General features: G+C 43.7%; 1 protein-coding gene across 1 annotated transcript in view; it reads right to left on the bottom strand.

Moving 5' to 3' along the window:
- ADAM12 (ADAM metallopeptidase domain 12) overlaps window positions 1–22,124 on the bottom strand; it is a 160,331-nt gene that overhangs the window by 28,852 nt on the left and 109,355 nt on the right. Inside the window, exon 11 of the mRNA XM_066324428.1 lies at window positions 19,682–19,830. Within this exon, the coding sequence (XP_066180525.1) occupies window positions 19,682–19,830 (149 nt within the window). The remainder of the gene's footprint in view (window positions 1–19,681; window positions 19,831–22,124) is intronic.

Genomic DNA, 22,124 nt, shown 5'->3' with positions numbered 1-22,124 from the left:
ATTCACTGTGAAATTGAGCTCAACCCATTATTATTATTAACATATTTCTGATTATGAGTAAGGGGACTTTCACTTTTTCACTTCAATTTGTAGCTGCTGTTAAGGATGGGGAGTGTTCACATTTGAAATTCCTTCTCCCTCTTTTGCATATGGAGTTATAATGCAAATCACGATTGTGAGCCTAAAGAAATGCTGGCTTTGCAAGTAGTATCCTACATTTGCAGGACTGCAAAAGATCCTAATCCTTCTTGGAAAATTCAGCCTCAAATGGCAAATTCATTCATCTTGCTCTGCAGAATGGCAAACTTCCTGCTCTTTTCAGGAAAAAAAAAAAAAGAAAAGAATAAAAGAAAAAAACCCCACTGTTACTTGATAAGAGCCTGCTTCTGCAATTCATCAAAGCTGAGCTTGGGAACTGAGTGATTAAAGCAAAGACAGTTCTTATTTTAAATCAGCAGCACTGTAAGGACACTGTGCTGAAAACACTCCTGTTTGGATTTCCCACTGCAGGCACACAACAGCTCCCAGTCCTTCTGCAAAACACCCAGAAAGTGTGAACAGCACGCTCCCGTGCACTGCAAATATCAGCAGATAAATGGTGCTTTTCTGGGGCAGAACTCAATCCCATTTCTGCTGCTGAGAGGAGAGACCAAGTGACACATGGGCCTGGTGTCCCGAGGGCTGCTCTGTGCTCAGATGGAATCAGAGTCATGGAATGGTGTGGGCTGGAAAAATGGACTTGAAGAACATTTCTTTCCACTGTCAGGGACACCTTCCACTATCCCAGGGTGCTCCAAGCCCTGTCCAACCTGGCCTTGGACACTTTCTGTGGCTTCTCTGGGCACCTTGTGCCAGGGCCTCCCCACCTTCACAGGGAACAATTTTCCCAAATATCTCCTGCCCACATTGAATTACACTGAATCTGTGTCACAAAGACATTGTGAAACATCTTCTCTCCCCAAGACTCGATGCCTTTGTCACTCCCTGGTCCAGCTGGAACTCAACATTTCAGCAGCTCAGGAGCCAAGGTGGCAATTTCACTTTGCTCACGGAGTGCTCTGTGTCACCCACATGTTATTAGGACTGTTATCTTTGCAGACAAGCGAGGTAACAGACAGAAATTCTGCTCTGCTGAACTTCAGGCTTCCATTAATCTCCTGGTGTTTCTGATACCCTCAAATGAAAAAGCTTGTTTTGGGATTGATGATGCCCGCGGGTCTCAGAAAGGGAAAAAAATTTCTATTAAAAAGAAAGAAAATGTTCGGCAACTACAAATGCAATAGAGCTTCCTATGCTGACATAAGGAAGTTAATTAGGATCTTCTAGAAGGTTATGGATACATTACAGAACAGAATATATTTTGTGCCTCGTTAAAATTACCTCTTTTACAGTTTCTTTTGCAATAAAACAGCCAGCTCATTGGAAAAGAACATAAACATGAGTCTGAAGACGAAAATAATTTTCCAATATCACTATAGGGCTTGTCAAGTTAAACTAAACAGTTTTGAGTTTCACTGACATATGACTTCAGAAAGCTAATAGGCATCTCCATGTAATAAGCAGATTGCTGGGAAATATCAATGTTTCAGCAAAATGACAGAGTCTAAGATAAATAAAGAAATTTCAGAATAGCAGGAGGCAGGAGCCAGGCTGTTAGCTGGGCCCCAAGGGAGGACAGGGAAGGTATTCAGAGTAATGGAACAGAAAATAAAGGCTCTTGGAAAACTACTGGCCATTTTATGTTGGGCAACTGGAGATGGTCTTAACAGGGCACCACAAATTTCTGCCCTACCCTCAGTGTGACGGGGAAGAAACCTCACAAAATTCAGTGTACGTGACTGTGAACCAGTAAATGGATGTTACAATCCTGCCAAACAGCAGGAAAAAACAAAGAAACTCAGATACATCTGACTGATAAATGCTGATGAGGGCTTGATCAGACACAGCCCTCATATCAAAGTGTGAATAAATGAATACTGCGTCATCCAGGCAAGATCCTGCTCCTCAGTGGCACAGGTTTGCTTTGATACCCACTGGGATGAGACAAGGAGACACGCACCTCACAGGGAATGAAATCCACTCAGGAACACAATCAGTGCAGGTTTCCCTGTGCCACCTCTCGGCCACACACAGCTCACGAGATCTGTGATCAGGTTTGACTCACCACTCAATCCTGTCACTGTTCTAGGGCTGCTCCTTTGCACCCCTGGACTCCCAGGATCATTTATTTGAGCGGATGTGAGGTTTGTCTGCCCATCAGCAGGAGGGCAGAGTCCTCTCTCTGTGAGAGGTGCAATTGTGTCACTGCTGATGAATGAGCTTTATGTTTCCTTCCCCCTGAAAAGGAACTTCAAGCTGTTTCCTATTTTGAACCCAGAGATCCATTCATCTTCTGGCTTTTCCTGCTCCTGATGCTGATTTCCTCAGCTGACATCAGTGCAGCACATGGCACATGATGACATTTCCGGAAATGCTGCCTCTTTACCAAGTAACCCACTAATAAAGCAATAAAACCCCAGAAACAAACCCAGCTGGTGGCAACAGAGAAACTTCAGGGTAACCACACCACGCAAGAGAAGATCCCACATCAATTGGTGCCAATTGGTATTTCACTGGAAACTTGATTGATCTGTAATGTGAAATTCTGATACACTACCAGCCTTTATTTCTGACCTATAAAGTTCCATGTGACAGCCACAGCACTGGACTGTTGTGATTTCAGGCTGTATTTTGTCTGTCTTTGCAATTTTAAAGCTGCTTCATCAGAAGAATGAAATCCCTGGCAGATGGGATGGGACGGGAAGTCACAGATATCGGATGTCAGAGGCGCTCAAACCAATGTTTGAGTGGCTCTGGAGCTCGTGGAAAACGACAGAGGAATGGTGATGTGAAAGGAATTCACCCTCTGAATACATGCAGGGAACTTCCTCCCACCACCCTGTAAAGAGGCTTCTGATCTCACCTGGAAGGAGCTGCCTTAGCGTGGGAGAAGGAAATGGGGTCTGCAGAGTAAAGTCAGTCCCTGACCTGCTTAAGGTTTCAGTGATACCCAAACAGGGATGCTTCTGCTTCCTGAGTTAGCCCAGACACTTATCCTGTTGGAAAACCAGCTCATAAATGCCGTGGGAGAACCTTCCAGAGCTAAAAAATTCATCAGCAATCTTTATACTCCATTCATCTTTGCTCAAGACATTTTCTGTTACAGATCCTTGTTGTTTTTTTTTTTTTTACAGTTGGAAAGAGAAAGGGAACTTCAGTCCAGCTAACTCTTGTTCTAAAATGCTGTGTCTCATACATTTTTACACTGTCTGAATCTGTAGATTTAATGCACAATGGATCATTTTGTCAAACTGCTCTGGCTGTGGGTACAACTCTACAGAACTCAAATTGTTCCCAGCACTACCATCAGTCTCCTCAGTGGCTTTTGAGCAAGGAAAATCACTTCAGTCTTTCTACCCCTCCTGAATCCACTGCATTCCTTGGTGTCTCCTTGGTGCTTAAAAGATGTGTTTAATCCCCAGCAACAAATATCCCAGTTTCCAACAAAAATAGCTCTGCCTGCTCCTGCAAATAAGACCTTCACAGTCATCAGAGGATCCCTGGTAATCGATTCCTTGGGAAACAGAGCCTGGGCTTGTCCCATTCATTTATATTTCAAGCACTCCAGCCCTCCAAATGCCAGGCTCCTTTAGGCAGTTCTGCATTTAGCCTGTATTAGATGGCTCCTTCCATTAACTAAGTGAAGTGGCATCAGCACTCTGTCAAGTCCCATTTAACAGGAGAGGATTCTTTGTACCAGCACCTCGTTGTTCAGCACAGGCTTTGCTTCTTTTTCATTTCCTTCTTTATTTTTTCTTTTTTTCTTTTTCTCCTCTCCTCTCCTCTCCCTCTCCTCTCCCTTTTCATGAAATATAAAAGCTCCTTTCCATCATCTCTGTTTCAGAGGATTTCCCCCTCCTCAGTGACCTAATGACAGGAGATACAAGCCCAGGAACAGAGCCCCTGCCCCAGAAAATGAGAGGCTGAGGAGAGGGGCCAGCCAGGGCACTGAGGAGAGGAGCAGTGGCTGCTGACCCTCAGCAGACCAGCTGCACACCCAGCACTGCTGCCACTGCTCAGCCTGCTGGGATGTTCCCACTGCTGCCCTTCCCACTGCTCCACCTGAAATGCCCCTGGAGCTGCAGGAGACCCAAACCCCAGCCCAGGAAAGGTGGAGCTCCTCTGGTTCCACTGCTCCACCTGAAATGCCCCTGGAGCTACAGGAGACCCAAACCCCAGCCCAGGAAAAGTGCAGCAAAGGATCTGGAGCTTCTTTGGTTCCTCCAGATCCTGTCTGCCCACACCTCAGCCCCACCTCCCCTGAGCTCCTCCAGCACAGACCACCACAGACTGGTCTGCTCCCCAACAAGCAGCACTGAAGGGGTAACACCACGACTCTGGGAGTTCCCCACCCATTGCACAGGAGGATAAACTACAGGCTCACCATGTCTTGAGAACGTTTTGATTATTATGGTGATCCCTATCCAATCTCACTTTACATTTCTTATCTGAGAGCTGCAGGATTTTTCTAAAGGAACATTGTTCTGTCCCAAATGCTGGTTAGAAACACACACAGACACTATATGGATATCCACATCTATTTATAGGGTTCATTTCTTCCAGTTCACATCACAACCTGATTATTCAGCATTATGGCAATGTTTATACAGAGCCTTTTACCAAAAGACCCTGAAGTGTTTTACAATTATTCACTCAATTAAAATGCACAAGAGCCCCAAAGAGCTCTGTTAAGTACCACCAGACCTCCCTCCCTGAGGTAATATGATAATTGGAGATTATATTAATTTTAAAAGGGACTTTTTATTATTTTCTCTCTCTCTTTTTTTTTTTTTTTTTTTTTTTTTTTTTTTTTTTTTTTTTTTTTTTTTTGGGAGCATGCTTATGGAAACAACAGTTGGCTAGCTAATTTCCAAAGGTGCAGAAAACTGGGACTGAACTTTGCCCAGGATTCCTGAAAACCCAAACCTGAGGGGCCATATCTGGAAATAGCTCTGGCATCAGCTGTGCTTTTTAGGAGCATGAAGGTGCTCAAAGACAAGAGGAGTGCTGAGTCACAACTTTTCCTAGTCCAACACCCGAATTTCCAACACTTCCCATGACACCACCTCGTCTGAACTGACCACCACAGTGACTTTGGGTCTGCCTCGAGAGTCAAAACTATGGATATTTACTCTCCTTAATCTCCAAATTTCCTGATTTTTTGGCTCACAACTGGAGGGGGGAAGAGAAATGCAGAACCTTTTACTGGAGGATGGAGATGTGAGTCTGGATTTGTTCAGACTCTGCAGATGTGTGAGACAGAAATCGTGAGTTTTCTGTTGCATATCCCAGTTTTACAAATGAACATAAAAATGAGGGAGGGGGAGAAAAGGTAAAATTAAAGAACAGGGAGAGGGTTGTTTTTGGTTAATACTTAGGTGTCAATAATTTTTCCATGGAAAAAATGGCAGCACTAGAGGGAGTAACCCAAGAATAAACCTCTGGAAGGCAGACACTCAAGCAGCATGAATATTTCTGGGCCCAGGGAGGTGTTGATTTCAAGGAACTGTGACAATTTCCCAGCCTCCTCTAACTCCTCATCTAATTGACGTAATTCTTTTGCACTCAGAAGCATCCCCCTCGGTTTTAACCTCCTAGACGTTATTACTGCTCTCCAGCTTTTGAAAACAACTTTTTATGGGCCCCTAAGAGAGATGAGCCTACCAGAATAAAAGTGAATTTGCTATTAGATGACATTTTTTGACACTCCAGCTCCTCTGTACAAGCAAGTACGTTAATGAATTAGTGAGCATAAAGAACTTCACAGAATTAGGTGTCAAGCAGGAGATAAAATCCAGTTTTCTTTGATATTGAAATAGGTGTTCTAATACTACAGATCCCTTCATGTAGCAAGTCCTGTCACTACACGTTATTTCCTACACCTCACGTTCGAGTAGCAATTGTTTAAAATTAGACAAGTGCCATCACGTGGAAGGAGTTTTTAATCTATTAATTAGACAAGTGCCATAATATGGGAGGACTTCATAATCCATTATTTAGACAATATCTCAATTTTTAAGTACTTTCGAGGGACAAAGGCACAAATGCAGTTTTTGACCCCACCTGCGCAATAAAGGGGGAGCTTAAAGATTGTTTCACACCTAAAGCTTTTGCAAACAGCAAACTGGGGAAATTAGGACCAGGAGAGAAGCTGGAGGACCTTTTGGGCTCACAGAAGCAGCACATGACAGGGCTTTGCCCAAGACATCAGCCCCAGAGCTGATGGGACACATCTTCTTCAGGTGATTTGGAAAGATTTAGCTAAAAAACTGTAGAGTGGTTTTATCTACAGATAAAGTATTTAAACGGGAAGTTTGCTTCAAAAGACAGAGGATGTCTGACAACCCACACTTATTTTTCTAGCCTATTTTTCACTCCCTTGCTCCTCTTTTAGAGTTTTAATCCCTGGAGCATCACTAAAGTAGAGCACAGAACTGGGCCACGTAGTTAGAGATGACATCAAAGCTCTTCTCTCTGAGTTCATGGTCAGTGACTTCAAAAAACAAGCCCAGATTCCTCCTACAGCTCCTGTCACCTTCACTCCATGGTGGCTTCTGACTCTTTCCAACAAATAACTGGGTTATTTAATATATCACACTGGTGGGGAATTTAATTGATGTCTGCTTGGATGGCTCCTTGTGCTGGGGCGGAATTTTCAGGCTTATTGGAAGGAAAGCCCTTTCCAAGGAAACGTTTAAACTTCGCACACAAACGCCTTAAGCCTGTTTGAATTTTTCCCTGGGGACGGTGCAGATTCCCAGAATGGATTCCAGCAATCTCCCCTCAGGTGCCCAGACTGGATTGACACGGCCCCAGCTGAGGTTTGACCTCTCCCATTACACGGAAGGTGAAATTTTAACCGCCTGGAATATTCAAAAGGCAGATTTACAATGCTGGATTGTGGGACTTCAGGGCAGAGAGCAGCGACAGAACAAATGCCTGGATGGCTCCCAAAAATCCATTCTGCAAGGGAACAACACTTAATGGCTTTATACAGTATAGAGTGTTGTGGCAGTCACAAAACTGCCAAATAAAACATTATTAGCAGTTACTTTCCCTTTGACAAATAGATGGCCGGAGAAGTTTTTTTTCTTGGAGGAGAGGCCTGTTGTGACTTTCCTTTGTGTTCTGGGGGTGAAGCAATACTGAACCAATTTATCACCCCTGACAGGATCCTGACTCTGTGCTGGAGTTATCTGCATTGCAAAAGCTCCATGGGAATTGAACTCAGACAACTGTTCTTCCTGTTGGGAACCAGACAGCCAAGGAAAGGAGCTATAATCAGTTTGAATTTGCCTCTGGCTCATCTTTTGCTCTGTTTCCTTTTAGACCACTACCTCATTAATAAAAATTTGCTGGATTGCTGAGAGTTCAGGTTTCACAATCTACTGCTTAGAATTTGAGGCAAATTTCCAATGCTGACTACAGGAAAAGTCAAAAAAAAAAAAAAAAAAAAAAAAAAAAAGAAAGGCAAAGACACAGCAGAGGGAGGGATGAAAAGGCAGGGTCAGGTCTGGTCCCAGGCTAAGGAAAATTGGGATGCAGACACCCTGTGCCTGCCAGCAGCTCCCGGCAGTGAAGGAAAATCTGGATAAGGAGCACAACCAAGAGTGCCCTGAGTTTAAATTTGTCACACAAAACACAACATCCTCAGCATGTGACGAGCAAATAAAGACAAATGGTCCAAACCATTGCTGGAGATCAGCTTCCCGCTGATTTCTGATTAGGGAAAAGGTGTTTTGGTTAGTTCCCAACATGATTTTACAATCTGCTTTTTGTTCCAGGAAATTACATTCTAATTTTCTCCCTTGAAAAACCTTGGAATTGATTTTTTTTTTTTTAAACGGGCCAGGAGCAGACAAGGATGAAAAAAAAAATAAATCTGACTTTGGGAATCAGATTGATTGAAAGACCCGTCATAAAGAGGCTCAGAAGGTGGATTTGGGTGAGGAGAAGCCTCAGGTGAGCAGATCAAACACCACCACGTTAAGGGAAATGGACCCCAAACAGGGCTAAACCCACCCAGGAGAAACCCAGGCCAGGGAGAAGGGATTTGATGGAATATCCTGAGTTGGATGGGACCCACAGAATCCTGGAGTCCAGCTCCTGGCACAGACAAGCCCCAAGGATCAGCCCTGTGGATGGAGCCTGTGGACAAGCTGCTCCACTGGCAAGAGCAGAGAATGAAGTGCGTGGAAAAGCCACTGGGTGAGATGTGGGTGCTGGGGAAAAGAACCTGAGCCCTGCAAAAAGCTGGGAATAATAAATACCTGGGGGACAGGCTCATATTGATTTCACTTAACATCTGCACTACCTGAGCTCTTAATAAATCAGGGCTCCAAGACACGAGGATCGGACCTGCAAGCAGCATGGCTCAATTTTTTGTTCTTTGGGAAGATCCAAAGGTAAGATAAGTGAGGAAAAACAGTGCCAGAAATCAGCTTGAATTTCCCCAGCATTCCCAATTTCCCTGCTTCTGCTCTGAGAAAAAAAGCTCTTTATCTCATATCACCTAAACCACCTCAGATGAGTGGAAATGGAGCTCTTAAAAAAATCCTGAATATATAATAACAAGGCATCACTTTTTTCTGCCTTCCCCTTTCTTTTTCACAGAGCTGGAGCAAAATAAAATCAGCAGCCACGTTGTATTTATTTCATTATTTCAATCCATGAGGACAGGATGGATCCAGCCATGATCTAAGACTTAGGGATCCTTAATGAGCAAATTAAAACCTTCACTCACAGGAATGAAATGCTTTTAATAAACCTAAAAAACGCCCCCCCTATATGGATCCCGATGAAATCCTGGCTTTATTGAAGTCCCTGGGAGTTTTCCTCAAGCTCTGGATTTCCCACCTGGTGGTGGTTGGCTGCCAGGAGAGCATCAGGGGTGGGGAGGAACACAATTTCCATGCTGGAAGTCTGGAGAAAGGCTCTCCAGGACACTAAAGTGACCTCACCTCTCTCTTTTTCAGTGCCTTTACTCTAAAATAGGTGACTTTAGAGGCTGGGGCTGTGCCATTCATGTGCAAAGGCAGAAGTGCAGCCTCCCTGCATTGCTGCCACCAGAACCCCCCCAGTAAAATGTGCCCAGCACCTCATGACAAGCTTTGAGATCAGAAAAAGATCAAGAACGACTTGCAGGAAGGAATTGTCTGGTAAAACTTTCAACTTTTTGCACATCTATGCCAGGCACAAAGGGCTCTCTGTGATCCCCATGACAACTGTGGCAAATGAGGCTGTGGGCACCAGTTAATTACAGGGATTCAGCCTCCACATCCACTCCTTCAGGTGCTCCTGGGCATCCAGCACAGGTTCAAAAAGCAGCTTTCGTGTCACCTCAAGGATCTGCCCTTTAAGGTATGTTTCCATTTTTAAGCCAGGAGTTTGGAATTCATTAACACCAATTAAAACTGGACACTGGGTGCTTCATTCTCCCTGCAGGTCGAAAAGTTTGGGGGTTGTTTTCTTTTTTTTTTCTTTTTTTTTCTTTTTTTTTGATGAAACAGCCGAGATAAAGTGCCCTCATGTGATTTGTTCTCATGGGTCGTGGCAAGAGCAGCACTGCAGGAGAAAAATGTCCCTCTCAGAGCTGTATTTCCTATGGATATTACAGCAACAAGACAAAAGGCAGCTGAGCCCTCTCATCCCAGCATCCAGGCCAGGAGAAGTGGCTACATCTCATGGCAGAAACTCCCTGCTTGTCCTTTAAGTATCTGCTATAAATAATCACACCAGGAGTAAAAATGTGTTTTCATCTGAGAAGTCACCTCTCTCCCTGTCAGCTTCACTTACAGCAAAGTCACGCTGTCAATCTGGGCAAGTTCTCCTCGAGGACACACCAGCAAAGGCAAATATTTCCCCTTCCAACAGCAGATCTACTGAACTAAAGGAAATAAAACCCAATTATCTCTTTTTCTTTTTTTTTTTGCCCCCATAGTTTTGTGTGCTAATTGTTAACAGTGACCCGCTCCTGCTAAGGACTGGGAAAAACCAAATGGATTTCAACCAACGCTACTAATTCTTCAACGCAGATCTTATTTATCACAAAAATTAAAAATCTCTGCCAGGCATGGAAATTATTAACAAAAAAAAAATAAAAAAAAAAAAAAAGAAAAGAAAAAAAGAAAAAAAAAAGGCAGCCAAATGCACTGCAGATGTGGGGCTACTTGGAGTGAAGGGAAAGACTGACATAAATCTATTCTGTAATCTCGTGGCTGTTTCCTACTCAAGGAAGGACCAGAATGCAATGTGCTAAATTACTGGGGCAGAGGGATATGTTGCTTAAGGTTTTTTTGGGTTTTATTTTAAAAAAAAAGCAGTTGCACTGCTGGCACAACAGACCTAGCTCTGTCACAAGTAATTTATTACATCAGTATATCAACTTTATTAAAAAAAGAAAAAGACAACAAAGAAGTCTGTCTTTGTGCCGAGCTCAGCTCAGACTGGTTTGGAAACATAAACAGCTTCAGAGTTTAATTAGAAACTGTTTACATCTGAAAGATAATTTCATTTTCCTCAAATTGTAACAGAGGTAATTCCAGATAGTTCTGCTGACTCCAGAGTTTAATGGCTCTAAGCTGCCAGACAGAAAAATGCAAAGTGAGGTCTGAACAGCTGAAAACCGACTGAGAGGGGTCAGGAAATTCTGTGCTAACTACTAATGGTTTGATTACCTAACATTTAACAGCTCCGCAGCTACAAGATGCTGCCAGTCGTCTACAAGAAAAAAAAAAAAAAAAAAAGAACCACTCAGTAAACTAAAGTGTCCTTTCCCACACTCTGTTTCTGATTTCTTTGCCATTTCACTCTGACCTTTTGTCTTTCTTTCTTTATTTTTTTTTTTTTTTTTTTTTTTTTAGATCTAGAGAGGTGCTGGGAAAAGGGTTTTTTCCTTCAAGTTGATGCTGTTTTCATGGCATACCTGGCTGTGCTCTGGAAGTCTCTGGAGGGTGTGCATTTTCACCTCTGGAGATCTCCAATTCAGCCTCTGAATGACCAAAACGAGGGTGACCTCATGTTCTGCTTCCTTGAGATCATTTTTCAAAAAAGGAGGAAAGTGATTGAAGCTAATACTTAATACAACAAACGGCACAAGTGATTAGTACTTTCCCAACTCGTCTTGAAGAGATTTTCACTGTGCTTTATTTATTTAACTACATGTTTATAAAGTAGTTAAATAAATCTTTTTTTTTTTTTCCATGGCAGTTCACAAACCAAACGAAATCAGGTGACAAAATAAAAAGGCTCCTCAGAAAACCCTTTAAAACCCCAACCCACTGATGCCAGCAGCTCTCAGGAGCCCTCAGCCACCCTGTGAGATACAAATATTCACTCGTGCAGTGTAAAATCAGCACTGCTGCCACTGGCCTGCTTTTGATGTGCAGCCCCTAAAAGCTCATTAATGGTAACGAGGGATCCACAGGGAAGCAGAGACCTTCAGCACCATCAAAGGAGTGTGGAACGCTTTAATTAGGGGTGCTGCTCCCCCAGACACTGCCCTGGGGAAGGAAAGAAGGATCTGCTGTTCACCCAGCCCAATTCCACCAGCAGAGCTGCACTCCTGGACAGCCAGGCACATCCCTGAGGAATCCTCATCAGTGCACATCCTCCTGCCTCCACAAACAAACCTTGCCTTTTGTTTGGGTGTCTCCCATCACCTGGATCTTCACACAGCTCCCAAAAAATGCTGCTCCAGTTCACCAGAGGTGGAAGCAGCACCAGGAGCACGTCAGGACAGTCACATCACAGAGTGACACCATAAAAGTTCAGAAGGCTTCTCTTCATTACGGCCCCACGCTGCCTTTTGTGCAGTTTTTACAAACCTCTAATTGGTTAACAGCTTTCTTGCTAATTATCCTATTGGTTAGTAAAAGACATTTGACTTGTCCATCAAATCTATCTGTTCTCAGATTGTTTATGTGTTTTCTTTACTGATTCTCACGCGACAAATCCCTTCTTATTACAGGTGCATTTCTATTTCACCCTCAGAACAGACTGAGAAGCTCCTTTAACCCAACATTCCCAACACAGCTTCATGTGGGAACCTGTTAGCTGCCCTCAGAAGATACAACAGGCCAGTTTTTTACCCTGTTCCTACAGGAGCTAACCAGGTTGGGGTTTGGGTGCACAGTTTCTCTTCCCAAAGCCGTATCTGCACCAGAAATAGCAGATGGTTTTGGACAGAGACCTGCACACAGACACAATTCACACAACTGTGACAAACACTTAATTAAGGAATTAAGTGTTAACTAATCCAGGTTGTGACACCTCAGGGGCTCTGGGGAACACTCTTGGTCCCCATAAGTCTGGGGAAGATCCAGATCCTTGGACACCAGGAGTTTGGGGAAGATACAGATTCTGGGACACCAGAGTTTGGGGAAGATCCAGCTCTTTGGTGCCCAGAAATCTGGGGAAGATCCAGATCCTGGGAGACCAGAGTTTGGGGAAGATCCAGATCTTTGGACACCAGGAGTTTGGGGAAGATCCAGGTTATTGGAAACCAGGAGTTTGAGAAAGATCCAAATCCTTGGTCCCCAGAAGTCTGGGGAAGATCCAGATCCTGGGACACCAGGAGTTTGGGGAAGATCCAGATCCTGGGACACCAGAGTTTGGGGAAGATGCAGATCCTGGGACACCAGAGTTTGGGGACGATGCAGATCCTGGGACACCAGGAGTTTGGGGAAGATGCAGATCCTGGGACACCAGAGTTTGGGGAAGAGGGATTATTCTGATGCTGGGCTCCTGCATTAACAGCTCATGTGAATTCCAAAGCTTCTGCCAGCCCTGCCCTTGCACTGAGCCCAAACTCCAGAGGAATCTTCCTGAGCTGGAATCAGAGCCCTTAGACCAGGAAAATCAGCAAGACCTTCCAGAGCATGGAGCAAGCACGAAATGGGAATGAGGGCAGGAAGAGAAAACAAATAAATAGCTTTTTTAGATGTCTCTGATAATGTATCTGCCACCACAGAGGCTGTCAATAGAGGGGAGCCAATAAAACCAGCAGAAATGGGCGTTTAGTTATAAAAAAGCACAAAATAAAGAGTGATCACCCTTCCTTGGCCACTGAAGGCAACACATGAAAGCAAAACGTCAAATGAACTGTTCCTCACTTGCAGCAGAGCTCCCTGTCAAGAAAATCTTGGGAATTGGCCTGTGAGGAACAAACATTTCCTAAGCTCATCCTGGGCTGCCTGGACCACTTCTACAACAGATCCATGGGCCAGCTCATCCCCAGGGAGGCAAAAGGAATGTTCACATTTGCTGTGTCTCCTGTGCAACTCTCGGTGTCACTTTGAGCTCCCCACAGACATCTGGTACTATTGCTCAGGACAAAAAAACTCAAAAAAACCCAAAAAAACAAAACAAAAAACCCCCAAAAAAAACCAAAATAAAAACCAACAAAAAAAAAAAAAAAAAAAAAAAAAAAAAAAAAAAAAAAAAAAAAAAAAAAAAAAAAAAAAAAAAACCCAAAAAAACCACTCTGTTCCCACTTAAATATTTTATCTCACCTTAATTACTACTGATGTACTCAGTGTTCAGTGCAGAATATCTAATTGCTCCTGGAGGGAATTAAAACCCAGTAACTGCTGAGGCTCTTTTTCAGTGAATAAGCTGGAAGAAGCCCACCTGATGGTCCTTCCCATGGTTATCTTCTCCCCATTTCTCCTCAGCAGTGCTAAATTCAAGTCATTAGTTTAATTTGGGACTACCACTCAGCTGAGTCTGAACAGATCACCTTTGCTCTCACTCTCAGGCACAAACAGGCAGCTTCTCACTGCCTCCCTGATTTAATTCTAGCATAAAGGTTTTAATTTTACTTAAAAATTTATTGATAACAGCGTAAGGGTTTTTGTTTTGTTTTTTGTTTGGTTTTTTTTTTTTTTTGGGATTGGTTAGAAAAATGTCTTCTCCAAATTACAGCAGTGAACAAACCCGTATTTTCCTATGTATGATTTTTACTCTGTGCTCTTTCTGTGTTCCTAATTGGTCTCCTCCCCCCAGACCCTGCCTCCAAAAACTCAATAATTAAAGTGAAATGGTGTACTGAAAGGCAATTACTCAAAATTAGCTGTTTCTTTTTTTCCCATGAGGCACCGTTCCATAAAAATCCTCTAACATAATCATCTATAGCTGAGAGGTTAAATTGATCTCATGTCTCCTTTTTTTCCCCACTCATGGTCATCACTGCACAAACCAGGAATTTCCACCGGCAGTGTCACAGCCCAGGCCCCACTGCCCTGTAACACAGTCATATTTATCTGAGTAAATTCAATTTAAAAATCTGAGTGAGAGAGAAACACGGAGTGACTTTAAATTCTGGCCGTGAAAATTGGAAATGGGAACACGAGATCCAAGATAAGAACAGGGGGGGAAAAAAAGGCAGGCAGAGAGAGGGGTTCAATTCATTCTTGACTCTTCAAAAGGAGCATCACACAGAAGGAAGATGAGAAAAGGGAGTTGTCGTGTGGGGAAGTGTCCTAAAGAGACTGTTTCCTCCTTCCTGTGCCTGCCCAGACCTTCCTGTGTGTCACCAAGGGATCTCAATCAGAATATGCCCTGGCACTCTTGGAAAAGAGCACAGCCAGGTCTTGCTGGGGGCCTAGATTAAATAAAAGTTTCCCAAGAGATGTTCTTTCATTCAGGAGTTTGTTAAGCAAAATGTCAATAGCCATGCTCTCTCACACACCGGATTTTCCACTTCTTGAATATTTACCACTCATTACACGTCTTGAAACAACAGCCCATACAGCATTTATCTTTTCCTAAGTGTTTTTAATTATTTTGCATTTATTTCATCTTTTCTCCATCGTGTGCTTTGAGGAGAACCTTCCAGATCAATGTTCCATCTCAAATGTATAGAGAAATCACTGGGAGACAGGGCAGTAGGACAGACCTGAGAAAAATCTGCACCATTCCCATATCCAAGCGCAAAGGGGATTGGAAGGGAACACCACAGAACAGCCCTTTCCCCTTTTTCCACCAGCTGGTGTCTGTGGGAAGGCGAAGGGAGAAGGGACAAAGGGCTCTGTCCTGGGAGCCATTTCCATCAGCCCTGGCTGGGATGATCCAGCAACAAGGAATGAACCTGGGAGGAGGAAACGCTTCCAGCAGGAACCAGTGAAAGGGGATTTTGTTGTTGCAGGTATGGGCATCCCAAAGGGCAAAGACAGCTCCAGGATTGATGCTTTAAGTTTTCTCTGTGCTGTATCCCAGGTTCTGTGGTGCCCAGGGCTCAGCTCTGAGCTCACAGTCAGTGTCACTCAGCTCTGCACACAGCAGGGACACAAAACAAATCCTTCTCCTGCTGCACACCAAGGACAACTTTCAGCCCCAAAGCACAACCAAGGGTGGGCTGAAGAGAGAAAACAAGGATGAGACCTCATATTCTGAAGGTGGAATTGGACAATTCAACCCCAATATGCAAACGAACCAAAACTTATAAAAGTGTGAGACCTCATGAGTGGTTAGACATTTTGGGTCCATTTTGTGACTATTTTGTGTCCACCCTGGGTGTAGCCCCTGGCCAGGCTCTTGTCCTGCCCAAGGTGAATCCTTAAAAGCCTTTTAATAAATCTCTACTTTATTCTCTGGCTCTGTCCAGTCTCTGTTCCAGCTCAACCTTCCCAAGGGATCAGGATCAGGATGTGAATGGGCTGGGTGAAACTGCCCATCCTTGGGGGACTCCTCCTCTCATTAACCTCACTTAGGAAAAGGAAAAGGAAAGGCATCAAGGAGCATTCCCCGTGAGAGGGAAAGGAGAACAACTCTGCAGTGTGCTCCCTTCCCTGCAGACAAGTTCCCTGTGTGGAGCACCGGCGTGGAAGCCACGAGAGCAGAGCACTCAAGGACACAGGGACCTGGGAGAGGGGAGGTTCAACCCTCGAGTGTACAGGAGGGGAGAACACTTGACTATCAGAATTTTGCTTCCCTTAAGGCTGGCAAAAAAACCCAAAAAACCCTCAAACATATCAAACTCAATATTTCGACTCAAAAAAACCAAAATCTCAAACTCAATATTTCGACTTCTTAGTGGACTTCAAACCCCCTGGAGGCCCCTGTGCTCAATTTTGATGAAGAAGGACATGCAAAAAGTGCATTTCCAGAATTATTAAATAAACAAGTGCTGCTAATTGGCAGCATTTTGCTCTGCAGTGCTAAATTCTGCTCACATTTGCAAGGGCATAAATCCAGCCCAATGCCTGGGGCAGCACCAGAACTCTTTGGTATTTATCTACCTGGCAGGAGGAGTATTTTCACTCCTAAGAGGTGACACTTCAGGGAGATATTTGGAAAACAAGTGGAACACTGAAGTGGCCTCAGTGGCTCAGCCCAGGCCCTCAGTTTCCACATAAATGAGACCTCAGTGAAAAGATTCACAAATCTCTCTAATATTCCTTCTTTTCCATTTGCAGCAGTCTGTGCACAAGACAATTTTAAAAACTAGAGCAATATCATTACAACAGATAAAAAAAAGATGAGAATGTGTACTAAATATTCCTTCCTGATATGGTTAGTATCACTGTTAAATATATTTAAATATTAATATTCCATAGCACCAAATACTAATTTTAGTTCTGAATACTAATTTTAGTACTAAATATTCCTTATTGAGAGTATTTTATAGGAACCCCCCCTCCCGTTTCTACAGAAGGATTTGTGTGATTTTCATAGCAAATATTTGAATCTCTAAAAGTCCTGTACTGACACAAATTTGTGGGGTTTTGTGCTTGATTTCGTGTTACAAAAAAATACACTTTGCTAAAGTAGTAGGTCTTTAGACATTTGTAGCACACACACAATTGGTGCTCATCTTGCTGGTATCTTTTAAGAATAAAAATTATAGGAAAGGGATTAAAGGATAGATCCAACAGAGTTTAAATCCCACCCTGATGCTGGGAGGTTTTTTCCCACCAAGACATAATTTCCAGGACCTCTTCAAAAACTGAAACAGAAGAACTGAAAGACATTATAATAATTGACGAAATTAATTTTAAATCAACAGCCATAAAACATTCTTTTTTGTGCATGACCACGCCACTGACTCCGAAGTTAAATTCACAGAGGCCTTTTTTGGTATAATTTAGACATTTCCTATTTTTGTAGACAAGAGATAAAGACTTCTCAGTGCTTTTTATACTAATTTCAGCTAGATTTTTTTAAATTCCACTCATTAAATCTACCTTAAACCAATTAGAAGAGCACAGAGTCAGTGCAGTGAGTACACTGAGAGCAGGTTGTCTCTCTAAATAGACACGGGATGCTTTTAGTTTTGACTTTTTTGGCTGTTTCCAGAGTACATTTGGGATAAGGAACATTCATTTGGCTTTCCTTTAACAGACAAGCACTTCCAGAGAGGAAAACTTTTCACTGTTCCTTCAAAAATGCTGCTCAAGGGAGTGTTGCTATTGGTGAGACTCGCTGGGTAATTAAACATTCCAAGTGTTAATTTGAAATGGGTGAGATGCAGCTTGGCTCAAGGCACGAAGTGTCCCCCAGGAAGATTTATCTCGCAGACTGACAGCACAGCATCAGGACAAAGCCTGGGGCTATAAACGCAAAGTTCCCATTCCTTAATCAATACCCAGAGCAAACGTTCAGGGCTCTGAAGGCCACAGCTCCTCCTCAGGCACAAGCTGAAGGCAGAGCTTGGTGCAAATCCCAAGACTGAGCTGGTTCCCCCCTGCCCAAACTTTTTGGGGTGCAGGGGGTGGGCAGAGCCTTCAAGGAAGGGGCTACACAGACCCCAGAGGGGGAGCTGAGCTGCTTGGAGCCATCCCCGAGGGATGAGGAATGAAATACCCAACTCCTCACACCCTGAGGAGCACTGAGTGGGCACAGCCTTGCTCTGACCTTGTCCTGAGCCGTGTCTGGACTGGCACATCCAGCACCCAGGACAGGATCTCATACATCCAAAGGAGGAGTGAGGAAGGAGCTGTTTCATGTCCCTCTCACCAGATGAGCTCTGTCCTGAGAGCATCCCTGTGTCTATCCCGAAATGGAGCAGCTGGATGCAGAACCAGTAACTCAGCTGGGCTGGCAGAAGCTGGAATGCTTCCTTCAGGAGCTCAGAGCCTCTCCCCTTCACTCTGTCCCAGAGTGTGCACAGAGCCCTGACCTGTGCAGGATGCAATTCCATGGGGATATCACCACCTACTGTCTCCAAAGAGCTGAGTTTTTTTCTTTTCCAGGCTGTAGAAATCCCTCTCATCCTCCTCCACTCTCTCAACTCTCTTTTGTTTGTCTCCCAACTTGCTGTGCTTGGCCGCTGGCCACGAGGCTGATTTCTGCCCTGATGGAGGGTGACAGCTCTGCCTTTGAAGGAATTCCAAGGCTGCTGTTGGGCTGACCAGCGGGGAACGACCCTGCCCAACACTCCCTGGCCTCTCCCACATTGCTCCCCTTCTTTCCCAGAAACTTGCAGTCTTGGAAAAGGCAGGGGGAGAGCTGCTCACAATTCCCAGAAGGGGTTTTTAAGCAACAGACGAACTTTAGGCACACAGAGTGAGCACTGGAGCTGGAAGGAACATCAGAGAACATCCAGACCATCCTCTTGTCCTAAGGCACATCCAGCTGTATCTCCACTGCTGGCAGGTATGAGCCTCCCTGGTTCTGACTGGATTCCAGTCACAGGCAGTCTGATTCCTGCACCTGGCCCAGAATTACCATCAGAGAGCTTTGGCAAATCTTACTACAATTGAATCCTTCCAGTCCTGGCCTGAACATGGAGAACTCATTCCTCATCTGCTCCAGTTTCAACAGGAATTCCAAACACATCCCTGCAAGCAGTGAGAGCTCACTGTGCCCAGGGTGCCTGAAGTCCCCGTGTCCCTTGGCACTGTGCCTGTGCCAGCAGCAGAGCCACCCCTCAGGGCTGCCAGGGAGTATCCTGAGCTGGGAGGCACCCACCAGGATCAGGGGCCAGCTCCCTGCACTCACAGCAGTGACCACAGCTTCACTGGGGTTTATTTCCCACGTTTCTGAGCTCTTTTTCTTGGAACATCTCCCTCTGGACACAGAACAGCCTCATCCCCCCAGCCTGGCAGAGTTCATCTGCTCACATGCTGAAACTGCTCCAGGCTCACAGGAAAAGTTTGTGCAGAGCTAAAACCTGCTCTGCACCAGACAGGGTTTGCAGAGAGTCTGAGAGTGCATTTCCTGCATTACTGGATTTCCTACACACCCATCTCAGTCCTGGCTCATCTCCTGTTGTGGCTGATGCTCAGCTGGCAAGACGAGAGAAGGTGAAATTCTGATTAAACACTTGCAATGCAGTTTGTTCGGTTGCATATTGTTGTTTTGTTTTTTTCTTTAATTAACCAGTTGCTTACAGCACTTTTGTCTCTTACATTGCTAACCTGGAAATAGAAAGGTGCAACAGCACGTGTTGTGCCCTGATAACATTTAATTTTTTTCAGCTTGAGCAGGATAACTGCAACAAAATTTATCAGGAGTTGGAAAAAAAAAAAATATATATATATATATTTAAATCTTTGAGTGTTGCTGAGGCAGAAAATGAAACCACAGAGGTCCCAGTGCAGCTGTAGCTGGTGCACTTTGCCAGCCTCAGCCTGGCACTTACCCAGTGGAGGGGTTCATGATGCAGCCCCCTTTATCAGTGGATGCTTTGCAGTTGCAGCCCCTCTCCAGCGTGTCGTGATTCATCCCAAAATTGTGCCCCAGCTCATGAGCCAGTGTCACTGCTGCACCCAGGGGGTTCTCTGAGTGATCCTGCAAAAAAAAAAAACATCCACAGGAGAGCCAGTCAATTCAGCATCTAAACCCAACTCCAGGCACACATCTCTCTCTCTGAGGTGCTATTGCCTGTCCTTTCAAATTTTGCAAGTTTTGTAAGTTCAGCAGCTGAAGTTACTTTGCTGCTGAAATAGTTAAATAAAGTTAAATAAAGTCCATTTTCAATTCACCCATGCATGGGGCAGAGTGGGGATTTCTGGCCAGCCTTCCCGGCCACCCAGTTTCCCCATTAGATATTTGAAACCGTGGAGCAGCTGTGAACATCTCTTTATTGGGGTTTAAAATTCTGCTGTTCAGTAAATCCCCCCAAAGTCCCCAGTCCCAGCAGAGGGAGGCCACCAGACACAGAGTCATGGAAAGGGCAGTAATTTATGGGTGAGGATGAGTGTGATGAGGCAGAAGTGAGAAGATCTTTCCTGTCAGGAGGCAGATTAAAAATGCAGCAAGGGATTTCGCTCAGTCTATTTAATTTGCTTCAGACTGTTTCTTTAATATCAGAATGTCCAAGATTTCACTTGTAAAAAAAAAAAAAAAACAAACCCAAGAACCTTTAAAAATTTTCCTTTTTAAAATGAAAGGCCAAAGCAAGCCAACATCTTCCATGGCCTCTTACAAAACCCGTGAATACTCTAAATGTTGAAAGTGTCAGTTTGAAATTTTAACATTAATCTGATTTTTTGGGACAATCATTTCTGAGAAATTCACTGCATGATTTGATTACAGGCTGCTGATCAGAATGATGGTTTTGGCTTAACCACAAGTAAGAGACCTTTCCACACTGATCATTTTCCTTGAAGGAAAAAAAAAAAAAAACAAAACCAAAAACCTCTACACTTGTAAGAAAGCTTTCCCTGAAGGCATAAACATGTAATATAAATGCATGATCCACCATTTATCAGTCAGTAAATGGAATTACTGTGTACAGCTGCCTGCTCCAGAAGCGTGCATGAATATATTCACTTCAAATAACTCCTTCAGCATCATCTAAGCCAAACTCCAGACTAAAAAGATGTGAGAGGTAAAACTGTCTAAAGCATTATCTGTGTACTAATGGAGGCCTTAATAAATGACTTGGGGTAGACGTAGGAGTTTCTTCTTTCATCTGTCTGGGCTAATATTTTTTAGTAAATCATTTCTCAGACAGCAAACAAAATCAAGAAGAGAATACAGTAATTCTGAACCACTAAACTGCTCCTTCTGCGACTGGAATCAGCTCAGAAGAATTTTATCTTTTCCCAAAATGTCTCTTTTTAATTTTTTTTCCCCCTTCAATTTAAAAATCTTTATATAAAAGTCTCGTGACAGCCAGTTTTGTGTGCAGTTTGTCCTGCACAACACCTACATAATGAGATATCTTATTTAGATCCTAGTCTGATACAGATGGATTTATCTAGTCTGATACAGATGGATTTATCTTTGTGCACACAGCAATTGATGGAACAGTTAGAGAATTCAGTGTAATTGAACCCGAGGTCATAAAGAGAGCACAACCTCTCACTCAAATGGTAAAAAATGCAGCGCTGCAGATTAAGAAAACAGCAAAATAATTCCATATAATTTACCACTGACTCACAGGATGATGCCTGAAAATTTGGGCTATCTGGTCAGGACAGAAACTCCTCACTGAGCTACACAGACACACAGCAAATTGAGCTCAGACTTCCTTTATTTCCCCAGTATCTCCTCCACTTACTGAGCAGTGATTATATTTCTCTGAATACTCTGGAGCTGTCAACTAAAACTAAAAACCAGGATTCACACAGTCCACTCCAGAAGTGGAGCAATAAATGATGTGAAATGTAATTTGGGACTTGAATAGGCAAACAATTATTCCAGCCCATGCAGTTCTCATTACTTGCTCAGATCCACTTGGAATGCAATTTTATCAGCTTCTGGAGAGGGTTTTTAAAAGGAGGAATGTGATGCCTCAGCAAAAGAGGTTATTTGAAGACAGCATAAATGAAGATTATCAAAACAAACAGTGACATGTTCCATTTGATACTGAGCCCGTTTAAGTATCACAAGGACTGAAGAAATGAATAGCAATGTGACTTTGATTTATTCCACCAGGGTCTTTCAAAGTGAACTTGAGCAGTAAAAGTCATTACCAAACACATTTCACAACCACTGAATAAGCAGCCATCTACTGTTCAGACATTATAAGCTGTTGCACAAAACATGCAGCTGCTTTCAGCTGAATTCTGCTTCGTTCTGCTGGGGTTTAAATCAAATCCTAATAATTAAATACTGTCACCTACAGCTCCAAGAGG

This window comes from Sylvia atricapilla, chromosome 8, assembly GCF_009819655.1.
Source record: "Sylvia atricapilla isolate bSylAtr1 chromosome 8, bSylAtr1.pri, whole genome shotgun sequence".
NCBI lineage: Eukaryota > Metazoa > Chordata > Aves > Passeriformes > Sylviidae > Sylvia > Sylvia atricapilla.
The sequence above is the reverse complement of the archived record's forward strand: the minus strand, read 5'-3'. Positions and strand labels throughout refer to the sequence as shown.